General features: G+C 34.3%; 1 protein-coding gene across 2 annotated transcripts in view; it reads left to right on the plus strand.

Moving 5' to 3' along the window:
- The window catches only part of TAOK3 (TAO kinase 3), a 149,864-nt gene that overhangs the window by 52,726 nt on the left and 71,744 nt on the right, over nt 1-25,394 (plus strand). For both annotated transcript variants that reach the window (XM_074320998.2, XM_088800982.1), the window contains exons 2-3: nt 7,446-7,546; nt 18,835-19,051. In XM_074320998.2, coding sequence (XP_074177099.1) covers nt 18,932-19,051 — 120 coding nt within the window. In that variant the 5' untranslated portion in view covers nt 7,446-7,546; nt 18,835-18,931. The remainder of the gene's footprint in view (nt 1-7,445; nt 7,547-18,834; nt 19,052-25,394) is intronic.

Below are 25,394 nucleotides of genomic sequence, written 5' to 3' on the forward strand. Positions count from 1 at the left end.
AACATTTCTATTTCTATTAAGAGAGGTAATAAAGGCTTGAGAGAAAACAGAATGGGGTAAACTCTGCATATAGGAAGGAACTCTTTAGAATTCCTTACCCATTTATACTGGTTGTCTAGAGGAGAGAGTGGTATAAATGCCCATATTTCTGTAGATCAAGGAATATGTTAGAAACTATTGGTTTTGTTTATTAACCTCTAACTGAAATTCAGCATTTTCTATAATTTATAAACATTGACAACAAACCACACAAGTATTAGCAATACCTGAGACTTTTTCAATAATCACAGATATTTTATAACATATTACAGTTATAGGAATCGCAAAATACTGTTTATGTTCATTGCTCTTTGAAATTGTTGTGTTTAATCAGACTCCCTACTAGCTCTCGTTACTAAAGGAATTAATAAAGAAGCACATATGCTGCTGTATCACAAATTTGTTTACTATTTTGATAACTTTAGTTCCATATAATTGGTGTCTTTTGTAATTTTAAGTGATTAACTTTTTTCATTTCAAACATTATTCTGAGAAGGTGTCCACAGGTTTCACCACACTGCCAAAGAGGTCAGTGCTACAAAAATAAGGTTAAGAATTCTTTTTATGGAGTGACTCTTTTTTCCTTTAGACTAACTCAGTGGTTCCCAACCGGAACTGTATATGAGAATTACTTTAAAGGGTTTTATGAACAAAACTATGCATACTGACTGGGATTTTCAATGATAATTTGAACTGTATGCAGGTTCAGCCTTAAGTGTCAATCTTTGTAACCCACCCACATTGCGTAAGGTATTACTCCAGTTAAGAGTGTTTTCAAGTAGATCCACAGACTCCTGGGAATATGAAAATAGGTCTAAACATGCTGGGTGAGATTTTTTTAATGCTGTGTTCTCATTTTGCTGATTGTCTCCTAACAGAATAATACATAGTGGATTCTCTGGATGACCACCTTGTTACCAAGCAGTGCTGTAGTTTGCTGTTACTGCAGGGCCAGAGTTTGTGTTTGCCGTAGCCCAATGCCAAGTGGTACCACTGTAATTGTCTCAAAGTAATAAGGAAATTATGGAAGTGGAATTAATACATAGCTGTTGGACTCTCACTTTGTGAAGTCCAGATGATGTCACATCAGGCTGTATAAATGACGTTTCCCCAGGAATGTGGGCAGAGTAAAGTGGGAGAATTAAGCCGTCACATGCCGAGTAAGCACACCGGACTACAAAACCCGACACATGGTGAATGGGGCCATGTTTGTTTGGGGAGTGATTGTATCAACAAAATAATAACATCTGTTATATTAAATCAGTGTTGTTAACTTTGATTTGAGGAGGGGTTGTGAATCTGTCTTATCTAAGTTGTATATAAGTAAAAGCTATCAGAAGTTGATTATAGTTTTATGAAGGAGCAATTTCATCTTTTAGTAGCTCAGCTCACAAACTTTCGAGCCATTCTTGACTTCTCTCTTCCTGTCATATTCAGGCAAAGCAGCAAAGCCCATGGGCTATTCCTTTTCCGCTGTTCCAGAGTTTAACCACTTCTCGCTACCTCCACCATCACTTGGCACTGGCTGCCATCCTTTCTTACCTGATCTTTTGGGATGGCTTTCTTCCAGGTCTCCCTGTTTTTAATGTCCGTACAATCTGTTTTCCACAGTGTAGTCAGAGGGGTTTTCTTTTCTTTCCTTTTTTTAAAAATACATAAGTCACTTCTCTCCCAAAATGCTTCAGTAGCATCCCGGCTCACTTACAATAAAATCCGGAGTCTTAATGGTGCTCTGGAAGGCCCTGTCTCCTCTCCAGCTGCACTCCTCCTTGCTCACTCTGTTCTAGCCACACTGGCCTGGCCTGGCTCTTCCTGAAATCCACCACACTTGCTCCTTCTTCTGCCTGGACCACTCTTTCTTGCTGGGTATTTTCAGGGCTTTGCCTTCACTTCCTTTAGCCTTCAGGTCGGTGCTCCACTGTTAACTTCTCAGAGATGTATCGTGACCACCCACCCTGCTTTATGTTCTTTTTCTTTGTAATATTTATTGGTATCTGACATATCAGTATTATTAGAAAATAATTCCTATGAGAGTAGGGAAGAATCTAAAGCCTTGTTTAGGACTAGACACATATTAGGCGCTTAATAAATATTTGGTGAATGGATGAATATATGATATGGATGAATAAATAAACTGAGTGACTACAAAATTTAAGAAAAAATTAGGGATCTGTGAGTATTTTTTGTAAGGGATTTGAATATTAATCAAGTTTAAGAAACCCTGTTTTAAAGAGTAAATCACCATTATGTATTATAGTTACTTAAAGTTTTCATATATACATATGACTAAGTTACAACGAAAAGTGAAGATTTCAAAAGCTTGGTCAAATCTATTAGAATAGTTTGGAATTTACATAGACAAATCAGAACCATTTTTGTACTGTTTTTTACTCATGAGAGGTACCTTTTTTCCCAAATTGATGCATAATTGATACCAAATTGCTTGCCTCACATCAGAGTATCAGAAAGCACAAAAGCTTTCAGTGTTAAAGTTAAGAAATCCAAAGGAGCTTTTCCTTTCCCTTCTGTCTCTCAACCTAAACATCCTCTCCACTTTTTTGTTGTTGTTGTTGTTGTTAAGGAGGGAAGAAGGGGCAGCCAGTTAGCTCAGTTGGTTGGAGCACGGTGCTCTTAGCAAGGTTGTCTATTCGATCCCCACATGGGCCACTGTGAGCTGCGCCCTCCACAACTAGATTGAAACCACTACATGACTTGGAGCTGATGGGTCCTGGAAAAACACACTTAAAATAAATAAAAGTTTTGTTTTGTTTTTAAAGGAGGGAGGAAATAAATCTCTTTAAGAAACCAAAAGAATCGATATTTTTACTTTTAAGCATGCATAGTCTTAAAAAGGTGCTTGGAATAGTCTTTTTATAATATTTAATGTCAGTTGACCCAGGCGTGGTCTGAAGGTCATTATTACTGTGATAATCAGTAGACCCCAGCCACTTCTGTATTCTTTGCTAAGTAGATGATCGTTCAAATCCCTTTCCAGTCCTCACATGCTGGGAGAGAGGATCACAATGGGCAATATGATCAGAGTGGCATAAAAAGCAACTGTCTTCCAGTTTCATTTTCAAAGTGAAAGTACCATAAGCAAGATTTCTTAGCTCAGAATAACTGGTAAATATTAGTGGCAGACAGTAGCAACAACTAACCAAAACAGTTCTCTGTTTCTGGGAGGTTGTGTTGTAGGATTAGGGGAGAGAAGACATGGGACTACTCTTGACTTTGAAAGAGTCCTATCACCTATTTGTACTTTATTTTTCACTGCTGTAAAATGAAGATTTTTACCTGCCTGTGTCTGACTTCGGGGAACAAAGGAATGAATGAAATAACAGGAATTTACACAGGCTAATTTACTGCGAAGCTTAAGCTTGAGAGCCCCTTAGTTACACCAGCCCCTTCTAAGGCCCTCTACCTATTTTTGTGTGGGAATTTTGTAAACATTTTTTTCTTGAGAGATCCCCAAATTTGTTTACTCTTCAGTCCCCATAAGAATCGAATCTATGACTATATTCATGAGCTCCTTCAGAGAAATAATGACACAGAAGTCCAATCTTATATTAAACTTTTCTTGATTACCCTCCAAAATATAGCAAAATAGGACAATTTTTTACTGTTTTGAAGTCTGACTTACGCATCTTGATTCAGAAGAAAGTTTTCTGGCGTGGGAAATCAGAAGACCTGGATTTCAGTTTGGAGTAATGCTACTACATAGGTGTGATTTGACACTTAACTTTTCTGAGATTCAGTTTTAGGTTTTTTTTTAAAGAAAGAGTTGAAATTTGTGATCTTTAACATTCTTTCCCATATGAAACACACGGATTTTTATTCCCTAATGCTGAAATATCGTGGGTTTTTCAAACTAGTTGGCTCCAGGTTTATTGTTGAAGTGTGATTACAACATTTTAAGGCAACTAAGAGATTCCATGAATCATTTTTCTTGAAAGATTCTGGGCAAAAGGAAATTCTAAAAAATATTTATATTTCTACTCTATCAGGTGTTCTTTCTTTTATTAAGTCAGAATGTCTGTGAAAAATAATTTACTTGATTATCATTGTTGGAAGAGTTCCCTTTCTTAGAATAAAGAAGGAAGAAAATTATCTCAGATGCGCATCCCTGATGAAATCTACCCTAAGCTAGCTGGATTGTTCAATTTGCCCAAGGGCCTACGACCTGAAATACTACATTCTTGGCACAGTTCTAAGTTCTCACTATAAATGCAATATCTGAGTTTGCAGGAGGTCAAGAAAGAGGGAAAAACATAATTTCATGCATATTATTTCATCTTCAGTTAATTCTTAAAATGCTATCCCCTTGGAAGGAAAAATGTCCATGTTCATGTTTTGAGGGAAGGATAAATTTAAAGATAAGTTTTAGTGTAAAATTGGGATAGAAGACAGAAGAATTTCCCAGCAGATTTTTATAGAGGATCAGCTATTTAAAGATGGCACAGGTCCTGGCAGTTCTATTTGTAAGTATGAAAATGTATGGTCACACAAAACCTTGTACACAAGTGATAACAGCATTATTATGTAAGCCCATTCACATGAACTTTCCAGAACAGAGGAATCTATAGAGACAGAGAGTAGACGAGTGGTTGCTTAGGAATGGAGGTAAAGAGGTGAGGTGACAGCTAAAGAGTATGGGACTTCTTTTTGTGGTGATGAAAATATTCTAAAATTGGCTACGGTGATGGTTGCACATATCTGTGAATATACTAAAAACCATTCATTGAATTGTATACTTTACACGGGTGAATTGTATGGTATGTGAATTATATCTCAATAAAAACTGGTTTTTAAGAAACATGCCATGGGGATATTTATGATGATTAATCAAAACAGGTTTAGACGTGTATCCTACTCTGAAGAAGCACTTGTCATCCAGTTAGAGTTCTAATCTATGTGTATTAAAAACTGAAGCCAAGGGACAAAATGGGAGGTCTTATAGAAGAGGTGACGTTTAGCTGGACTATGAAGGTAGTTAGTTGGGAAGTGGATATTCTAGGCAGAGGCAACACATAAGCAAAAACAAAGGTATGGAAATGTAACTGTATAATAGGTAATTCATTTTGTGCTGATTATAGAGTTTAGAATTTAGGTAATAGTAGTGGTTTGCAGCCAGCTTTGAATGTTAGTTAGGTAAAATAGGCAACAGGGAGACATGGAAGGGTTTTGAGCAGAGATACGATGTTATCTGAACTGTGTTTTGGGAAGATGATTATGGTAATAGTGTTTTTAAGATGAATTCCAGAAAAGACAGACGAGAGGCTAAAAGAGCAGAAACAGAAGAAACATATAATGAGTGCTAACAGAAATGGAAAGTGAAGAACACATAAAAAGAAATACTTGAAGCAGAATTGTGAATTAATTGGAACAAGGGGAAGGGAAGAGTCAATGTGAATGTGAGGTGTATGTGAGCCATTTAGGGGAGAAGCCAAACAGACATTTGAAAATGTAGGGTTGGGGCTTAGAATGGAGGTTAACACTGTCTGGTGACATAAGTGTTACATGAAACCATTAAATGGACTGAAATAAGGATAGCAGCTTGCAGTCACGCAGAGGGCTTCAGGCAAATATTTAGAGGAACACATTTATTTAGAAATCAGAGAAAAGAAGAACTATAGGAGGAATAATTTGAAAAAACAAGAAAAGACAGTTGCATGGACCCAAGAGACATTTATAAAGAAGGGAGGTTGTGAAATGGAAGGAAACTGAGAACATCTCTAGGTGTAATGGATAAACTTCAGAGTATAGTTTTCAGCTTCAGTAGCATGTGCAGTATTCTAACAGGAAAAAAATGGTAACGCTGAGAAAGTTTAATGCCTAGAAGTCTTAAAGAGGTTTAGAACATTTATAGAGCCATGCAACTGAAGATTGAGATAGTACATATTTTAAGAAAATGATATAAAAACAGGCATTTTGAGAAAAGCCAAATACTAAGCATGCACGTTCATAGCATGAGAATATTTTCTAGGAGCGAACGTCTCCCACATTTGAAGTAAGTCAGGAAATCAGAATGTTAGTAAATGCCTAATGTAAAACTACAGTCTTAGCACAGCTAGCGTTCATATTATATCATGAGGAATATTTTAGTTAATTGAAGCTCTAGTTAGATTAGATTAGCAGGGTAGACATGCAAACATTATTACACTTACTGATTATTTGGTGATTCAGTAAAATGTGATGCTGAATTCAGGCAAGTTTTAGGTACCAATTAAAGCATTTCACAGCCATAGAATCAGAGGGAATAACAAAAGTAATGAAGAAGATTAGTTTTTAAGTGTAGATATGAATGGAGATTGGGATATCCTCAGCAGAAAAAATGTGAAATGGAGGTTGATACTTTTTTCTAGGTCCCTCCTCTGCCTCTGTAAGGCCTTCACTTCCAAGGCTTCATTTCCTATGCAATTAGGTTTTCTAACAATTATTTCAATATTCATAAGTATTTAATTGTTATATCCTTTGATCCAACAACTCTCCTTCTAGAAGTACCTTCTAAAGAAAGCCCTAAATCGTAGATGGATAATACACACGTTCTTTAAAACAAAATAATTTTTAATAGTTCAACAAAGGGTTGAGTACAGTCTTGCTTTCAAATTGTGGAGGAACGGTTATGAATGAATTGTGCCTCTTCCATAAGATGCACATTGAATAGTCATTAAATGATCTTTGTGAATAGTGTTGGATGACATGGCGAAATGCTTGTAATATAAAGTTAGCTAAAAGAGATGGACTATGAAATTATATGTATAAATGTGATCTCAGCTGTATAACAAAATAAATACGGGCATGAAGAAAAAAATATGTGCATGGTGAAAAGTACATCACATTATTAATGGAGTTTGTCCTGGGTAGGATAATGGAGTTTTTTTCATAGTAGTATATATTTCCCAGATTTTCTACATTGGGCATGTACTTCTTTAATAGATAATAAAGAATAATCATTACTCTCAAAATGTGGGAGATTGGTTATAGTAGAGCCTGGGAAAGGAAAGATAGATGAGTCAATGTAAGTCATCGTGACTATTGGAAAAGCGATTCAAAATATAAGTCTTACTGACAGGCAATCAGTAGCATCACAGTGTGTTGTCAGATTAGCCCTGTCGACTGGGAGCCTCTATTGAGTTTCCTGGGACTCAAGCAAACCAATGGAATCCTCAATATAGATTCTGAAATCTAAAGACACATTTGTTTCCCTGGTATTGCTTGGTATAAAGTAGCCTGTGTCTCTACTGTGAAAAATTTTCCCTTTTACATTTGCCTTCCACAAACAGATGAAGATCAAATTTTAGCTTTGTAATAATACATTTGTAAATATTTAAAACGATGATGTTATCAATTATTGCTTCTTTAATTTTATCCCTATAATTATATATTTTATTCTTATCTTTCCATAGGTGCACCATAAATACAAAAGATCGAAGTTCCAAAAGAGGAAAAAGATTGCTGCTAAAATGAATTTGAGAAACACTGTATATTTTGTGCCATACACAAAAAGGTATTGTCAATAGATCCATGACTTAGCTTTCTCCTATAAAATTAGAACAAATTTGTAGTTCTGGTTTTTCTATGATTAATTTTTGTTATATTTGTAAGAAACATTAAAAAGGAAAGTAAAAATATTTGTAAAATTGGGATAAAATATTCTTTTATAAAATTTTTTAGTTTCAGATTATTCCTTATAGATTTTTTTATTCTCAGTTGTAGCTTACAATATAGAGAATTACTCGGTTAAAAGAAATGAGCTAATGTTTCTTGATTCCTATTATCAAATTATTTTCTGGAAATATGTATTGCCATTTTTGTTGTGGTAATGCAGATAAGCAAAAAGAAGGAAGTTAAAAATTTACCAGAAATTCCAACACCGACCTTAGATAAAACACAAGCCTGCAAAGAAATGCAAACTCGCAGGTGAAAGGAGCCCTGTTTTCCACATCACTGTGGCATCTGTCCTATGCTCTACCTTACACGCCACCTCTTTTACTAAAACAAAACAAAACAGAAACTGCCTTGTGTAAATTCCTAGAAGGATATTACTGAGTTAGAGTGTACCCTTTCTGTTCTTCCAGCTAGGTATCCTTATGCCCTCACCAAAAAAATGTATCTTTTCTCTATTACTTTGTCAATTTGGTGGGTGAAATTAAATGTGTTACTATTTGTTTTTACTTCTTTCATTACTAGTGAAATTATATGTTTCATATCATTAATGGCCACTGCGATTTCTTTTTTAAATTTCCTGTTTATGTCCTTTGAATGTGTGGGTGGGTGTATGTATATGTATGTGTTCATCTCCCTGATATTAAGAATAACTGGCAAATATTTTGCAAGAACCATCTCCACTTATTTGCCTTTCATTTTTTCAAATTGCATTTTTTTAAAACAACCTCATTGATGTATAATTGACATATGATAATCAAAACATATTTAAAGACCTTAGTGTTTTCACACACACACACACACACACACACACACACACACACACACACACACAGGGAGCCATCATCATGATGAAGATAGTAAACATATCCATCACTCGCAAAAGCTTTCTCATGCCCCTTTTTAATCCCTCCCTCTCTCCTTTCTTTTCTTACCCCAACCCTATCCCCAGGCAACCACTGATGTGCTTTTTGCCATGTTAGATTAACTTGCATTTTCTAGAATTTTATATAAATGAAATAAAAAAGTATGTAACTTTTTTTTGTTTTTGGTCTGGCTTCTTTCACTCAGCATAATTATTTTGAGGCTCATCCTTGTTGCAGCATGTATCAATAGTTCATTTTATTAATGAGTTGCATTCCATGGTCTGCATTTACCACAGATTGTTCGTCCATTTGTCTGTTGATGGACATTTTGGTTGTTTCCAGTTTGGGCTATTTAAAATAAAGCTGCTATGTATATTTGTGTACGGGGTCTCGTTTGGACTTACGCTTTCATTTTTCTTGGGTAAAGACATAGGAGTGGAATGGCTACATCATATAGTAGATATATGTTTATTTAAGAAACTGCTAAACTGTTTTCCAAAGTGTTGGTACCATTTTTACATTCCCTCCAGCAATGTAGGAGAAACCCAGTTCCTTCACATCCTTGCCAACACCTGGTGTGGTCAGTCTTTTTAACGTTAGCTGTTCTAATATGTATATAATAGTGTCTCATTGGGGTTCTAATTTGTGTCGTCCTGATGAACAGTGACATTACGATGCATTTTTTCTTTTCTTTATTTGCCATTCATATTATCTTCCTCCATGAAGTGTCTGGTCTAATCTTTTCCCCATTTTTAAAACTGGGTTGTTCATTTGATTCAGTTTTGAAGATTGTGTTTTCTGGATATAAGTCCATTATGAGGTATATTTGTAAAGATTTTCTCTTAATCTGTGGCTTGTTTTTTATTCTCTTAATAGTCTTTCAGAAAGTATATGTTTTTAAACTTGATGAAGTCTAATGTATCAATTTTTTCTTTTGTGGATTGTGCTTTTGTTTTTATATCTAAGAACTCTTTGCCTAACCCAAGTTTACAAAGATTTTTCTCCTGTTTTTTTCTTCAAGAATTTTTTCAGTAGTAGGTTTCACACTTAGTGCTATAATCCATTTGGAACTCATTTTTGTGTTGGTGTCAGTATAGCTCAAATAACTTTTTTTTTTTTGCATATGTATATGCAATTGTTCCAGCACCATTTGTTGAACGCTTTCTCTACTAAATTGTGTTTGCACTCTATCAAAATTCATTTGTCCATAAATGTGTGGCTCTGTTTCTGGACTTCCAATTGTGTCGCATTTATCTCTGTGTGCAGCAGTATCACACTGCCCTGATAGCTAAAGCCGTGATAAATCTTGCAATTAGGTTATGTTAGCCGTCCAAATTTGTTTTCCTTTTGCAAAGTTGTTTTGGTTATTCTAGGTCCTTTGCATTTTTGTATGAATTTTAGAATCAGCTTCTCAATTTCTATTTCCAAAGAGAACTCATTATTGACTCTTCTGACCTATAACTATAGTATATGTCTTCATTATGTCTTTAATTTTTTCTTTTTTACCATTATTTTGTAGCTTTAATTGTACAGGTCTTTCATATCCTTTATCACATTTATCCCTAAATACAGAGGGTGCCAAAAAATGTGTACACATGTTAAGAAAGGAAAAAACTATCAAAATTCTAATAATATACACCAATAACAAAAGATGAATACAAGTCACATTTAACTTCTGCAATGACAAGGGTGCTCACAGTGGTTCCCATCAGCATCCAGACACTTCTGATTACGGTGAGCTACTGCTTGAGCAACGCTGACCAAAGTGTCCACTTGTATCGCCGCACAGGCCGTTTCTCAATTTCTTGCCGAAGTACCACCAGTGTAGCCGGTTTTCTACGCTACACCACATTCTTTAAGGTCCTCCATAAGTAGAAGTCAGGGGGTGTTAACTCAGGAGAACATTCTCAAATTTCAAATACAACTTCAAAATGGTCTTGCACTCCTTAATGACAGTCGTGCTTCTGTCATTTTATTTGTCCTGCCTGTTGCATGGTAATGTTAGCATTCATTTGATTAATGCCATTTTTTGAATGAACGCCTTACTACACATTGCTACTGTAATTCAATTCAACTTTGAAAAGTAGTACATAGATAACATCGCTTAAAGTATGTATACATTTTTTGGCACCCCTGGTATTTCATATTTTTATGTTGTTGTATTTAAATTTTTTTGATTTCCATTTGTTCTTATATAGATATATAATTGAATTTTATATATTGATCTTGTGTTCTGCAATTTTGATAACTCACTTAGTAATTCTAGTAGCTTTTTATGGATTCCATTGAATTTTCTACCTACCGGTTTTCCCAAAAATAAGACTGGGTCCTATATTAATATTTGCTCCAAAAGATGCATTAGGGCTTATGTTCAGGGGATGTTATCCTGAAAAATCATGCTAGAGCTTATTTTCCAGTTAGGTCTTATTTTCGGGGAAACACGGTGGGTGATTGTTATTTCTCAATAAATTTTACTTCTTTTTTCTATTCTTGATGCATTTTATTTCTTTTTTCTTGCCTTATTGCACTTATAGAACATCCAGTAGAATGTTGAACAGAAGTGTTGAGAGCAGACATCCTTACCTTATTCTTGATCTTAGGAAGGAAGCATTTTGTCTTTCACTGTTACATTTGATATTAGCTGTAGATGTTTCATGCATCCCCTTTATCAGGGTGGGGATGTTACCTTCTATTCCTAGTTGGCCCACAGTTTTTATCAGGAATGAATTTTGGATTGTGTCAAATGCTTTTTCTGCATCATTAAAGGTGATTGTTTGGCTTTTGTTTGGATAGCTGATATGGTGAATTACATAGATTGATTTTTGAGTGTTAAAGCAACCTTGCATTCCTGGGATAAACCCCACTTAGTCATGATACATTATCCATTTATATAGCATTATGTTTTATTTGCTAAAATTTGGTAATAAATTTTTGCATCGATACTCATGAAGTATTTTGGTCTGTTTTCTTTCTTGTAATATTTTTGCATGACTTTGATATCAGGGTAATGCAGGCCTTATAGAATGAGTCTCAGGAAATCTTTCTCCTTTTCCATTTTCTGGAAGACATGTGTATAATTAGTATTGTATCTTGCTTAGATATTTGGTAGAATTTACCAGTGAAACCGTTTGAGCCTGCAATTTTCTTTGTAGGAAGATTTTAACTTTCATATTTGATTATTTTAATAGATATATAGAGGTATTTCGGTTATCTATTTCTTCTGGAGTAAACTTTAGTGGTTTGTGGCTTTCAAAGAATTTGTCTATTTGATCTAAATTGTTGAATTTATTTCCATAATGTTGTTCATAATAATCCCTGATTATCCATCTGATATCTATAAAATCTGCATTAATGTAATCTCTCTCATTCTTGCTATTGGTAATTGTCTTCTGGCTTTTTTCCCCTGATTGTTCTGATAAGAGGTTTATAAATTTGATTATGTTTCAATGAAATCAGCTTTGTTTTCATTGATTTTTTTTTTCTTTTGTTTTTCTGTTTTCTGTTTCATTGATTTCTGCCTTACTCTGTATTATTTCCTTTCTCTGCTTACTTTGGGCTTAATTTGCTCCTTTTTTTTTCTAGTTTTTTAATAATAGAAGCTGAGGTCATTGGTTTGAAATCTTTCTTCTTTCCTAAAACAGGATTTTAATGGTGTAGATTCCCTGTGAGTAGTACTTTAGCAGCTTCCCATACATTTTGATGTGTTGTGTTTCATTTTAATTAAGATAAAAGTATGTTCTAGTTTCTGCTTAATTTATTTTGTGATACATGGATTAATTTAAAAGTATGTTATTTAGTTTCCATATATTTGGGGATTTTTCAGATATCTGTCTGCTGTTGACACATAGGAAATCAAACGAATGTGCATTACAGCAATTGTGGGCCTGTCTTTTCCATAAATAAATCTCTATTGAGTTGGAAAGTAGGACCATGATAGATATAGAAGGGAAGAGAGCATGGTATTAAGGCTCATGGATCAGTATGTGTCATATGGTTCAGAATCCTACCATTTTCAAGTACACTAATGAGGATGATGGGATCTCCATCAGAGTAGAAACAGTAGGGCCCCTGTTTCAGGATCTCTCAGAATTTGGGGATTCCATTGCAGGTTCAGTCTATGACCCAGGTCGAAAAGTTCCAGCCTTGTTTGCCGCTTCCAGGGCTAACTTCAGGTTCTGGTCAAACAGTTCACACCTGATGAGCATTTCCAGAGAGTAGAATGGATTCTTGAGGGCAAAGTCTGAGGACATCTCATAAATCATTCAGAGAAGAGAATTTGTTTATTCCAGCTTGCCTAGGATCTGCCAGCACCACAGACTTGATCCCTGTCTGTCTGGAAACAGTACAGTTTGAATGTGTCTGTCTCCAGCATCTCAATGCCTTTAATTTAATTCCTTTGTGCTCAGAGAATATACTTAGTATGACTTAAATCCTTTTTGTTTCTTGAATTTTGTTTTTTGGCCCCAAATATAGTCTGTTGGTCTGTATGTACTAGAAAAGAATATGTATTATGAGGTTTTAGGGTAGAGTGTTTGGTAACTGTCAGTAATCAAGTAGGTTGGTAATGTTGTTCAAATCTTCTGTATCCTTACTGATTTTCATCTATTTGTTCTATCAGCTATTGAGAAAAGAATAGTGAATCTCCCAGCTGTATTTGTGGATTTGTCTATTTCTCCTTGAAGTTAAATCAGTTTTTAATTATTATTTTGAAGCTCTGTTACTAGGTGCATAAACATTTAGGATTGTTTTGTTCTCTTGAATAGATCAGTCCCTTTATCATTATGAAATTATTCTTTGCTTTGAAATCTACATTATCTGATATTAATATAGCCAGCCCAGCTTTCTTTTGATTAATGTTATGTCCTTTTCCATCTTTTTAACTTACTTATTAATTTATTTGTCTTTATATACACCCATATGTATTTATGTATGCATATATATTTATGTATTATATACAGTCCATGTTCAAGTGATATTATTCCACTTCACTTGTAGCATAACAACTTTACCACACTGTGCTTCAATTTCTCTCCTCCCAGACTTTATGTTGTCATACATTTTACTTCTACATATGTTTTAAAGCTCATACTATGTTGTTATTTTTGTTTGAACAATCAATTCTATTTTAAAGAAATTTAAATAATGGGGAAAAAAATCTTATATATTTAACCAAATAGTTTCCACTTTCGGTGCTTGTCATTGTTTTGTGTGATCTATATTTCCACCTGGTATGATTTTTCCTTATGTCTAAAGTATTTAGCATTTCCTGTACTGCAGGTGGTCAGGTCATGAATTCTTTCAGTGTTTGTTTTTTTATGTCTAAAAGCCTTTATTATGCCTTCATTTTTCAAATATGTTTTTACTAGGTACAGAATTCTAGTTTGATAGGATTTTTTTCTTTTAGCGTTTTAAAAATGATTATCTACTATTTTGTCACTTGTATTAGTTCCAATGGAGAATCTGCTGTCATTGGTGTCCTCGTTCCTTTACACATAGCATGTCATCTTTCTTTGACTGTTTGCATGATTTTCTCTTTAACACAGTTTTAAGCAATTTATTATGATGTGTCTCAGTGTAATTTTCTTTGTATTTCTTTATCTTGAGATCCATAGACCTTCTTGGACCTGTGGGTTTACCATTTTCATCTCTTCAGGAATTTCAGTTAGACATATACTAGGCCACATGAAATTGCACAGCTCTCTGGTGCCCCCCTTTTCGGTTGTTTTTGTTTTTGTTAGTCTTTATTCTCTGTGTACTTCATTTTGGATAGTTTCTATTGCTGTCTTCAAGTTCACCGTACTTTTTTTCTTGGAGTTTCATCTGCTATTCGTCCCATGCAGTATAGTTTTCATCTGAGACGTTGTAGCTTTCACCTTGAGAAGTTTGGTTTAGGTTTCTATATTTTTCCTGTCTCTACTTTATATATTCAATATTTCCTAACTTTTTCAATGTATGGAATACAGTTATAATAAATGCTTTAATGTCCTTGTCCACTAATTTTAGCATTGTCATTTATGTCAGTCCTAGATTGGTTTCAGTTGATTTTTTCTCCCCGTTGTGTGTTATATTTTCCTGATTCTTTGGATGCTTGGTAACATTTTATTGGATGTTAGACAATCTGAACGCTATTTTTTTGGATACTGAATATTTTTGTATTCTTCTAAGTATTTGTGAGCTTTTTTCTGGGACACAGTTAAGCTACTTGAAAATAATTTAATCCTTATAGATCTTGCTTTTAAAATCTGTTAGGTATCATGGAGCAGCACTTAGTCTAAGGTGAATTATTCTCTACTACTAAGCAAGACTCTTCAGAGTACTCTAAACATGCCCCATGAATTCTGAGATTTTCTATTCTGGCTAGTGGGAACAGGCACTATTTATAGCCCTTTGTAAGCTCTAGGTACAAATTTTTCAGATAGTTCTTTTCCTGGCCTGGGGTAGTTTTCTCACATGCATGCACTATACTCAGCTGAAGGCTTGAGGGAACCCTCTGCAGATCTCCATATCTTCTTTCTATGCTGTTCTCTTCTATTCAGTACTAGGCGCTGAGAACTCTAGCCACTTTGGTCATCCTAGGCTCTGATCTCTGTTGTCAACCCAGGAAGTTCACCAGACTCTAACGAGGTTTCCCCCTCTCTGTGCTGTCACCTGGAAATTCTGCCAGGGCATTAGGCTGGGCAGTTATGACTCACTTTATTTGCTGCTCTTCTGTCAGGCATCACTGTCCTTCTCTGCCTGTTATCCATTGTCTTGAAATACCATCATTTCACATGTTTTTATCAGTGTTTTAGTTGTTTCTGGTGGCAGATAATAAATCCAGTCTCTGTTACTCCATCTTGACTGGAAGCAGAAGTCCATTTATTATGTATTTTAAGATTAAGAAGTTATTAATTGTATGTAGTCAAGCTTATTGAATTTGGTTTATGGCTTTTGCCTTGGTATCTTGCTTAGTAATTAAATATTTACCTGCAATTTATTCTAGAAGTTTTAATGCAATTTTTACATTTAAATATTCATTTCTTTTGAAAATTATTTTAGTCTATATAGTATGACATCCGAGTAGTGATCAGTGTGTTTTTCTCAAATGGTTATTCATAGTACTTACCGTGTTTCCACAAAAATAAGACCTAGCTGGACAATCTGCTCTAATGCGTCTTTTGTTAATGTAAAACCCGGTCTTGTTTTACTATAATATAAGACCGGGTGCTATATAATATAATAAAATACATAATATAATATAATATAAAAATTTTTATATTATATATTATATAAGATCTAGTCTTATATAATATAAGGCCGGGTCTTATATGATGTAATATAATATAATATCAGGTCTTATATTAATTTTTCATCCAAAAGATGCATTAGAGCTGATTATCCGGGCTTGGTCTTATTTTGGGGGAAACAGTAGCTTTATTCACATTGAAGCCAAAATATTCAAAAGTTTAAAATACATTTTAGTCATTGAAAAGATTTTAGTTCTCATAAACTTAGGTCACAGATCTTTCTGTTTTTCCTAAAGGAAGTCTCATAGTTTTTTGTTTTGTTTTTTGGGTTTTTTTTCCCCTTTCTTTTTTGGCATAGTCTCCAAAAGGTATGTCTTTGATTTAATCCATTGTTTCTCTTTTCAGTTCGCAAACAATGGAGGCAATAGCACTTTCTGAACTTTAATTATGTACTCTCAGTTACCTGATCAGCAACTAGATTTAATTTACTTTTTCAATTGCATTGAGAGATTGACTTTATGCTTGATTATTGGCATTCTTGGATAGACAGGACGACTGCCCAGGATTACAGCTGTGCAGTGTTGCAAAGGAAATCCTTTTTCCTTTTTAAAACCTTCAATGCTTCCCATTACCCTAGATAAAGTCTAAATTTCTTAATATGGTCTAAAAGTCCTATTGTGATTTCCTTTGGCTTAACACCAGCGTTATATTTTCTCTTTCCAACTCTCCATACATTCATAGTGAATAAACCACTTTTATTTTCCCTAAAGGGCATGCTTTTTCATATCCAAGTGAAACATAGACTGAGTCACCCTATTATTGTTACATTGTGTTCCACATAACAACAATTATAACTTACATTATTACTATTTTGTCATTTGTGTCATTATATGTTTAATGCCTATCACCCCATTTGACTCTAAGCCCTTCAAGGACTGGGACCACATCTCATTCTATCTCTAACACCCAGTACAATGCCTGGCAAATACTAGGCACACAATAAATATTTGGTGAATCAAGGAAAGAGTTGAGTGGATAGATAGTTAGATTGATGACCTACATATGCTAAAGGTTTAACTAGACTAACCATGTGTAGTAATGTACATTGTCACCTACGGCTGTCATGTCACAAGAGAAAAATACCTCTTAGTACAGTTTTACTTCTTTAATTAATGACCCTCTTTTTCTCTTCTCATTGAGTGATGTCCATTGGCTCATGTTTTAAAAAATACAGTTTTATTGGTCAATAACCAAATTTCTAGCAGTTATTTGGTTGGTCGAGGAAGAAACACAAACTATCCTGTGATAAGTTCAAATATTGGAATGAATGATTCTCAGGAATGGGGGTTGGAATTTATAATTTTTATATTTTTAATTTTATAATTAAAATTATCATAAAATTATAATTTTATAATTTTTAAACTATAAATTTATATTTTTAAATATAGATAAAAGTTAAAATGTCAATATTTTCAAAAACTAAAGACAAAAGCGTCTATACTAAATAAATATAACTTGACAATCATGTCATAAACATGTCAAAATTATGCCCTTTTAAATAGAAACTTTGAACTCAGAATATTTTAGATACCAGCAAAATAACATGCCTCTTTAAGTAAACATTTAGCATAGTCTCTAAATTATAGCACTTTCTTCCAGTGTTTCATAAAGAGCTATTTAATTACTTATTTCACCATATGTATATATTGCATATTAATTAAGAGCATGGGCTTTGCAGTTAATTCTGGGTTGAGTTCCAGTTCTGACAATTACTTGCTTCCTAACCATGGGGACGCAGTTTTGCCTCTCCGTCTTAGTTTCCGCTGTAAAATCAAAATAATAAAATCATACATTATGATCTGTTGTGGGAATTAAAGGAGAATATATACATATACATATATATACATATACATATACATATACATATATATACATATACATATATATATATATATATATATCATATATCATATACCAAATATTATATGTATAGTATTTAGTGTTACTTGACACATAGTAGTGAGTAGTAAATGTTAGCTGTTATTAATCAGACCAAAATACTTTTAAAAAACATGTTTATTGAGATATAATTTTCATACCATACAATTTACCTATTTAAATTGTACAATTCAGTGGTTTTCATTACATTAACAGTTGTGCTACCATCACCACAATCAATTTTAAAACATTTTCATCACCCTATAAAGAAAGCCCATACCATTTAGCTGTCACCCACAAACTTCCTGCCCTCCAGCCCTAGGCAACTAATAATTTACTTTCTGTCTCTATAGATTTACTTATTCTGGATGTATTTTATAAATGGAATCATACAATATGTAGTCTTTTGTGACTGGCTTTTTTCACTTAGCATAATGTTTACAGGGTTCATCCATGTTATAGCATGTATCAGTACTTCGTTTGTTTTTGTGGCTGAATAATACTCCATTGCATGGATGGACCACATTTTGTCTATTCATTCACCAAATGGACATTTGGGTGTTTCTGTCTTCTAGCTATAATGAACAATGTTGCTATCAATATCCATGCACAAGTTTTTGTGTGAACATATGCTTTTATTTCTCTTGGTATTTATTTCTCCAAGGAGTGGAATTTGTAGATCAAATGGTAACTTTGTGTTTAAGTTTTTGATGAACTGCCAATCTGTTTCCCAAAATGGCTGCACTATTTTACATTCCCATTATCAGTATTGGTGAGTTTTGATTTCTCCACATCCTTACCAATACTATTGTCTGACTTTTTGATAATAGCCATCCTAGTGGGTATGAAATGGTGTCTCATTGTGGTTTTAATTTTATTTCTCTAACGACTAATAATGTGGAGCATTTTTTCATGTGATAATGGCCACTTGCTTATCTTTGAAGAAATGTCTATTCAAATCCTTTGCCCATTTTTCTTTTGGGTCATTTGTCTTTTTGTTATGGAGTTGTAAGACCAAGATGCTTTTTAATGACACTTTATATTGCCACCAAACAAAATGTGTCAGAAATAAATTAATGTCAAATCTGATTTTTCTACAGGTACTAAAAATCTACCGCAAAAGAAAACTTTGTCAATGAGAGAGAAAGCTGACTGGGATATCAAAAGCAAACCCTTTGCAAACACTGGTCGGTCACCATGCCTAAAGGGGTGCCAAAGGACCCAGAGGTTGCTGATCTGTTCTATAAAGATGACCCTGAAGAACTTTTTATTGGTTTGCATGAAATTGGACATGGAAGTTTTGGAGCAGTTTATTTTGTAAGTAATTGAAAAGAATCGTTTGGATAGATCAGATTAAGAAAGCTTAACTTCTACACATTCTATTACTGTACAATATACTTGGCTTTCATGCTTATTCTACAAATTACATGATACCTACAGTAGAGGCAAATAGTCATTGCTGAAAAGGCAGGATTCTAGGCATTATTCAGGTAATGGTATCTACATCAACTGACTCTGCTATCAAAATAATTACAAAAAAGTTACAAACTTGACATTGAGCCCTATGCACTTCCACTGTATGCCAAGTGTTTTCCTGCCTCACAGCCTTTATACCAGGGGTGCCAAAAAAGTATATGCAACTGGACGCTTTGGTCAACGTTGCTCAAGCAGTTGTTCGCCGTAATCAGAAGTATCTGGACGTTGATGGTACCACTTTGAGCATCTCTTGTAATTGCAGAAGTCAAACGTGACTTGTATTCATCTTTTGTTATTGGTATATATTGAGTATTACAATTTTAATACAGTTTTCCTTTCTTAAAATGTGTGTACATTTTTTTGGCACCCTTTGTATATTGCTATTCCTCCTACCTAGAAAACTCTGCACATCACATCCCCCTCCCTGTCCAATTCTTGTTTATCCTCTGGATTTCAGCTTAAGTGTTACATCCACAAGATAGCCATTTGTGTTCAACCCTCCAGCACTAAATTAAGAGTTTCTGATCTCATAACACCCTGTGTTTGTATTTTGTTGCATTTATCACGGTTGTAATTAACTAATTATATGTGAGATTTTTTGATTCATCTATATCCCTCCCCCTAAATACTAAAGCTCCATAAGGACAGGGGTTATGTCTGTGTTAATTGCTGTATCCTCCGTAACTAGTACAATGTCTGACAATAGTAGGAACTCAATAAATGATGGATGGATAGGCAGATACGTGGATGGATGGACAAATGGATGGCTACTCAGACAGATGGACTGACAAAGATTTTTAGTAACAATCACATCAAGTCATTATTTTTGGTTAAAGGGTACAAGGCTTAGCCATCTAGAGTTAGTTTGAATTCCAAGTATGTGATTATCTTCTGGTAAGAAGAATGAGAAATGACTGAAATATTAACATAGCTCATTCACCTGAAATTCATTACATAAAATATAGTTTTTAAAATTATTTAGATAACCTTCAAAGTTTGCTTTATCAAAGTAACACTTCCTTAAGACTCCATTAAAGCAAGTAATACTTAAGTACTAATTATTACCTATTTCTCCTCCAAACCTGTTATCAAATAATTTTTTTTTCTTAAACAATATTTGACTTTTCCTTTTAAGTGATCCTTTATGTTCGGCCATCTGGGTAGGGCTTATCTTAATTGTCCTTCCAAATGAGATTTTACTAATTGCATCTTTAGCTCATCCTTTTGTTTCTAGCCAAGACATCAGCCTGGGGTTTCTCTCAAGTCTTTCTCATCCCTTCATGTCTATGCTCAGCACTACCGCCATGCCTCCCTGGTCCCCATCTAATACTTGGCTCCCACTCACGTACATTTTATCGTTAAGTGACCTTCCATGGCTGAAGAGGGTGCTAGTTTTCTATTTAACACTCCCATGTTAGTTTGGGCTTGGACTAGTACTTAAGGCCCAATCGAAGTCCTGTCTTTCGTTTCACAGAGATACTTCTTTTTTTTTTTTTTAAAGGAGGGCGCAGCTCACAGTGGCCCATGGGGGATTGAACTGGCAACCTTGGTATTATTAGCCTACGCTCTAACAAACTGAGCTAACTGACCACCCCCAGAGATACTTTTTGTTGTTGTTTTTGGGGACTGTTGGGGAACAGTGTGTTTTTCTAGGGCCCATCAGCTCTAAATCAAGTTGTCCTTCAATCTAGTTTTGGAGGGCGAAGCTCAGCTCTAAGTCCAGTTGCCATATTCAATCTTTAGTTGCAGTGGGGCCCAGCCCACCATCCCATGCGGGAATTGAATCGGCAACCTAGTTGTTAAAGAGCTCGCGCTCTGACCAACTGAGCCATCCAGCTGCTCCCAGAGATACTTTTTTTAAGAAGGATTTTTAAATTATAAATATACATACAGAAGTATGCCTAATTCATATGCACACATATTTCAATATATAATTTAAATAATAATTAAAAGGTAAATCCCTTTATAACCACCAGCCAGGCCAAGAAATAGAATGTTGCCAGCACCCCGAATCCCCTCTTACGTTAGGAGAATCCACTCTCCTGAATTTTATGGCGATTATTGTCTTATTTTTCTTTATATGTAACCCACTTACTTCTGCATCCCTAACAATATAATTTGGTTTTGCCTAGTTTTGAACTTATTTAAAATGGAAACATTCTGTATATATTTGATTGTGACCTGTTTGTTTTGCTCAGGGATACGTATATTTTTCAATCATCTCTTCTTACTTCCCTTCTATTTATCACTAATTCATCCTCTCAATCTCTCCTAGCCCGAGTTGGAGGGTAGTTCCAATCCCTATTTGACTCTTCTATTTTAAAAAGCAGGCAGGCCCCTTTCAACGTTTTCTTTTGAATGAATACAATAAACCAGGCATGCTTGGAAACTTACTAACATAGCAAACCATTTGTACTAGGGGCAAAATGAGACCTACTTTGTAGTAGGCTGCAGAAGACCTAATGATTTATTTGTTTTTGTGGTTAAGGCCTGGCCTGTCTATTTAACTAGTGTATTCCTTTTGAAAATGAGGACTATTTTTAATATTTCTTTACAACACAAAAGGCTAGTACAATGCCCTGTTTACAGTAGGCACTAAATATATGTTATTTGTGGATAATGATAGACTGGAGAAATAAAAAAGATAGACCTGAGTGTCTTTGAAATTGAAATGTAATCATTAACTATGTGTTGCCTGTATAAAAAAGTGAGTAGGATAGGGCCACATGATCCCAAAGGCAATAAAAAACAGATTAAGGTGAATTAACTGACTAATTTACTATAAAACTTACAAAAAGCTTTAACCTTTTATCTATAGAGTCAGATAAGTAGTACCTTAAAAATGGGTTTTTCTCACTGACCACAGTAATATTTATGTCGCTTATCCCTCACTGCTAATAGATTCTTCCTCTTGTTACTCATACTGTTATAACTAAGAAGACTATCATCTCTTACCTGGATAACTGCCAATAGCCTCCTTTCTAACGGATCTCCATGCATCCACCCTGGTCTCTCTCCAGTCTATTGTCCATACCACAGTGAGCTTGGGGGCAGGAAAGTAAATGTGATCACATCCAGTATCACTACAAAGCCTTGAGGGGCTCTCCTTCTTCTCTGTTCTTAGGCTAAGATCAAAATCTTTCCTGCCGCCAGCTTAAAAGGTCCTTCCTTCATGATGTGGTCCCTAGCTATGCCTGAACTATACTCCCTCCCATTCTCATGGCTCTTGCTATAATAGAACAGCTTTCTCTGGATCATCTCTCATAGGATCTGTGTATAAACTGTTCTCTTGGGAATGTTTTCCCCTTCCATCTTCACCTTCTGAACTCCTATTCATCCGTTAGCTCTCAGCCGAAGCCTCATTTCATCAGGGCAGCCTCACCTGACCTGCCTGAATCACATCCTCCCATTTTTTGACTTTTCAAAGCAACACATACCCTTCTTTAGAGCACAGTTGTAGTTTTACATTAGTTTGTTATGATTTTATTTTTGTTACTGTCCTACTAGAAGAGAGATAGGTACTGGTCATACTTACTCACAATTCTGTCCTTAGCACTTAGCCAAATACCTGACAAATTTTGAACACCTAATAAATATTTGTTGAATGAATCAATTATGAAGAACTCAGAGAACTTGGTCTGTTGATTAGTACTTTTCATGAGTCATAGTCATGCTAGCAAGCTGTGAAGACCAAAGTCTACCAACCCACATTTTTATACCTAAACACTATAATTCTGTTAGCCTCTTTGTAGTTTATAGCTTTTATACCAAATGATGCCAGAAAATATGTTTAAAGTGAGTTGTAAGACTGCACAGTCTTGTAGAATCAATCTACTGAGAGTATATATTATATACAGACAAAATTGAAACTACTAACTTGTTGAAGTATCTGTGTTTGGATTTATATAAGTAATTCAGAAATTAGGATCATTAACAAATGAGATAGTAAGAAACACTATGTTAAAGAAAAATAAAAACGAGCTGAGCATGTTTATTTTTGTAGTAAGTTTAACACAACTATAATGTTTCTAGGAGTCCAGTGTTGCCTGGTTGAACTCAGCATATAATCTATAATCCACCTAAAGCAAATAATTTAGTTCTGTTCTTCTGATATAATTACCTTTTAGTTTTAATTGAGGCTTAATAACTAGGGGAAAAAGAAAACCTTATGTTTAATTGCTACATGTCTTTATAAAGTAGCAAAAAGTTGATAGTAATCTAAATGTAGTAGCTGGAAATACCCTGTTTCCCTGAAAATAAGACCTACCCAGACAATCAGCTCTAATGCGTCTTTTGGAGCAAAACTTAATATAAGACCCAGTGTTATGTTATGTTATATTATATTACATTAAATTAACCCAGTCTTATAGTAAAATAAGACCAGTCTTATGTTAATTTTTGCTCCAAAAGGTGCATTAGAGCTGATTGTCCAGCTAGGTCTTATTTTGGGGGAAACATGGTAGTTAATAAATATCAGAACACATCGTAAGTTCTCAATAAATATTTTTCTAATCAATCATCTTGCTTAAAGTTAATGAGACCATTAAGACTATTAGAAGTATTAAGTATGAATGTAAGTTTTAAGAATAAAACTTGAAATGTTTAGAGGTTATAATAATTCACAATAGAGTATGAAGCACCGGGAAGCTCAGATGCCAGTCACAGTTTCTTTTCTCTGTACTAAAACATTGATTTTTTTTTTTTAAGTTTCAGTTTCAGTTCTGAATTTTAACTGCTATAAAATTGCATTAAAAATTTCACATCTGAAAAAAAATCAACATGGAAATATTTTTCAAATTTCAATTCTCTACTTCAGTAGATAGGCTCTTTAAGCAACTACACTTAGCAAGTTCTAAGTAATGATTACTCTGTAAATGTAAAGAAATATCTTTTAATTTGAAGATGGTTCTTTTTTTCTCTCTTTGGTTCCAAGTGGCACTGATTATAAGTAACCCTAAGAAGCAATTAGATAATGCCATCTGATTCCATTTGTGTGGCCCTTTTATATATATATAAAGATTAAGGGTTTGTTTTTTTAAAAACCCAACTATAAGTTAAAATTCTTCATTGTTTGAGCATTTCCTAAACCTTTCCCAGGCTCCTTAAACTGCACAGTACATAGATTCATGCCCAAAATATCCACTTTTTAAATAGAGTCCTTCTGACCTTTATTGTGCAACTGAATTTACATCAGCTTTCCTTTGTTGATGTAAATTGGTCATATAGCGCAGTCTTAATGCTAAATTTTAAAAGCCAGCAAAATGTGAGAGATTGTTTTCACAAGTCAGTCTATACCTTCTAAAGGAGTAAAATATCTAAAAAATGCCTTTGTGGAGTCCACCCTGCTTATTTGAAAACTATAACTAGTGGATACCTTATTTTTATAATAGGTACTTTTGTCTAAGTGCATGTAAAAATGAATATTTTTTTAGTATGTGTTCATTTTCTCTGCATTTTCGCATTCAGTAGGAATCTGGAGTTGAATTCACTTTACATTAGTAAGTTATTATTTATTATCTGAATTTACAATTTTTAAATAAAAAAGAAACTATTGTTATATCTGAGGAGCTTCTTTAATGCGATGTATTTAAGGAAATGATTACATATCTTTCTGTAACATTGGTGACCTGATTTTATCGGTGAGCACCCAGTCTTTTACCTCAGAATCACTGCGATAGCTTCATTGGTCCACAATAATAATAATGTTCTGGAACCGAAATAACTTACTTACATCAGGGGTATGATGCAGAGCCCCATTATTAAAAGAAAGCCAGAATTAGATCATCTTATAACATCTTATATGTATTTTTCTGAAAAATTTTAGAAAATTATCTAGTTTTAAATATCTTAAATAATTTGGGAGAAATGAATATTACTTGAGTTATTTATGGTTTTCAAGTGTCTTTCCATGGACTGTTATATTTTGGGTTTGGAGAAAATACATAGAGATAATTACGAAACAAGGCATATATTATAGATGACTACACACATACATACAAGTGTGTGTGTGTATATATATATGTAATACATTCTTATAACATATAAGTAACTTTGAAAGTGAAAGTCCTTAAGATTAATCTTGACTTTTGCTGCACTGTTCCATACAGTAGCCACTATTTAAATTTAAGTTAATTAAAATTAAATAAAATTTAAAATTCATTTCCTCAGTCACATGAGCCACATT

The sequence above is a fragment of the Rhinolophus sinicus genome, chromosome 9 (genome assembly GCF_057876585.1).
Source record: "Rhinolophus sinicus isolate RSI-liver-muscle chromosome 9, RSI-T2T, whole genome shotgun sequence".
NCBI classification, from domain to species: domain Eukaryota; kingdom Metazoa; phylum Chordata; class Mammalia; order Chiroptera; family Rhinolophidae; genus Rhinolophus; species Rhinolophus sinicus.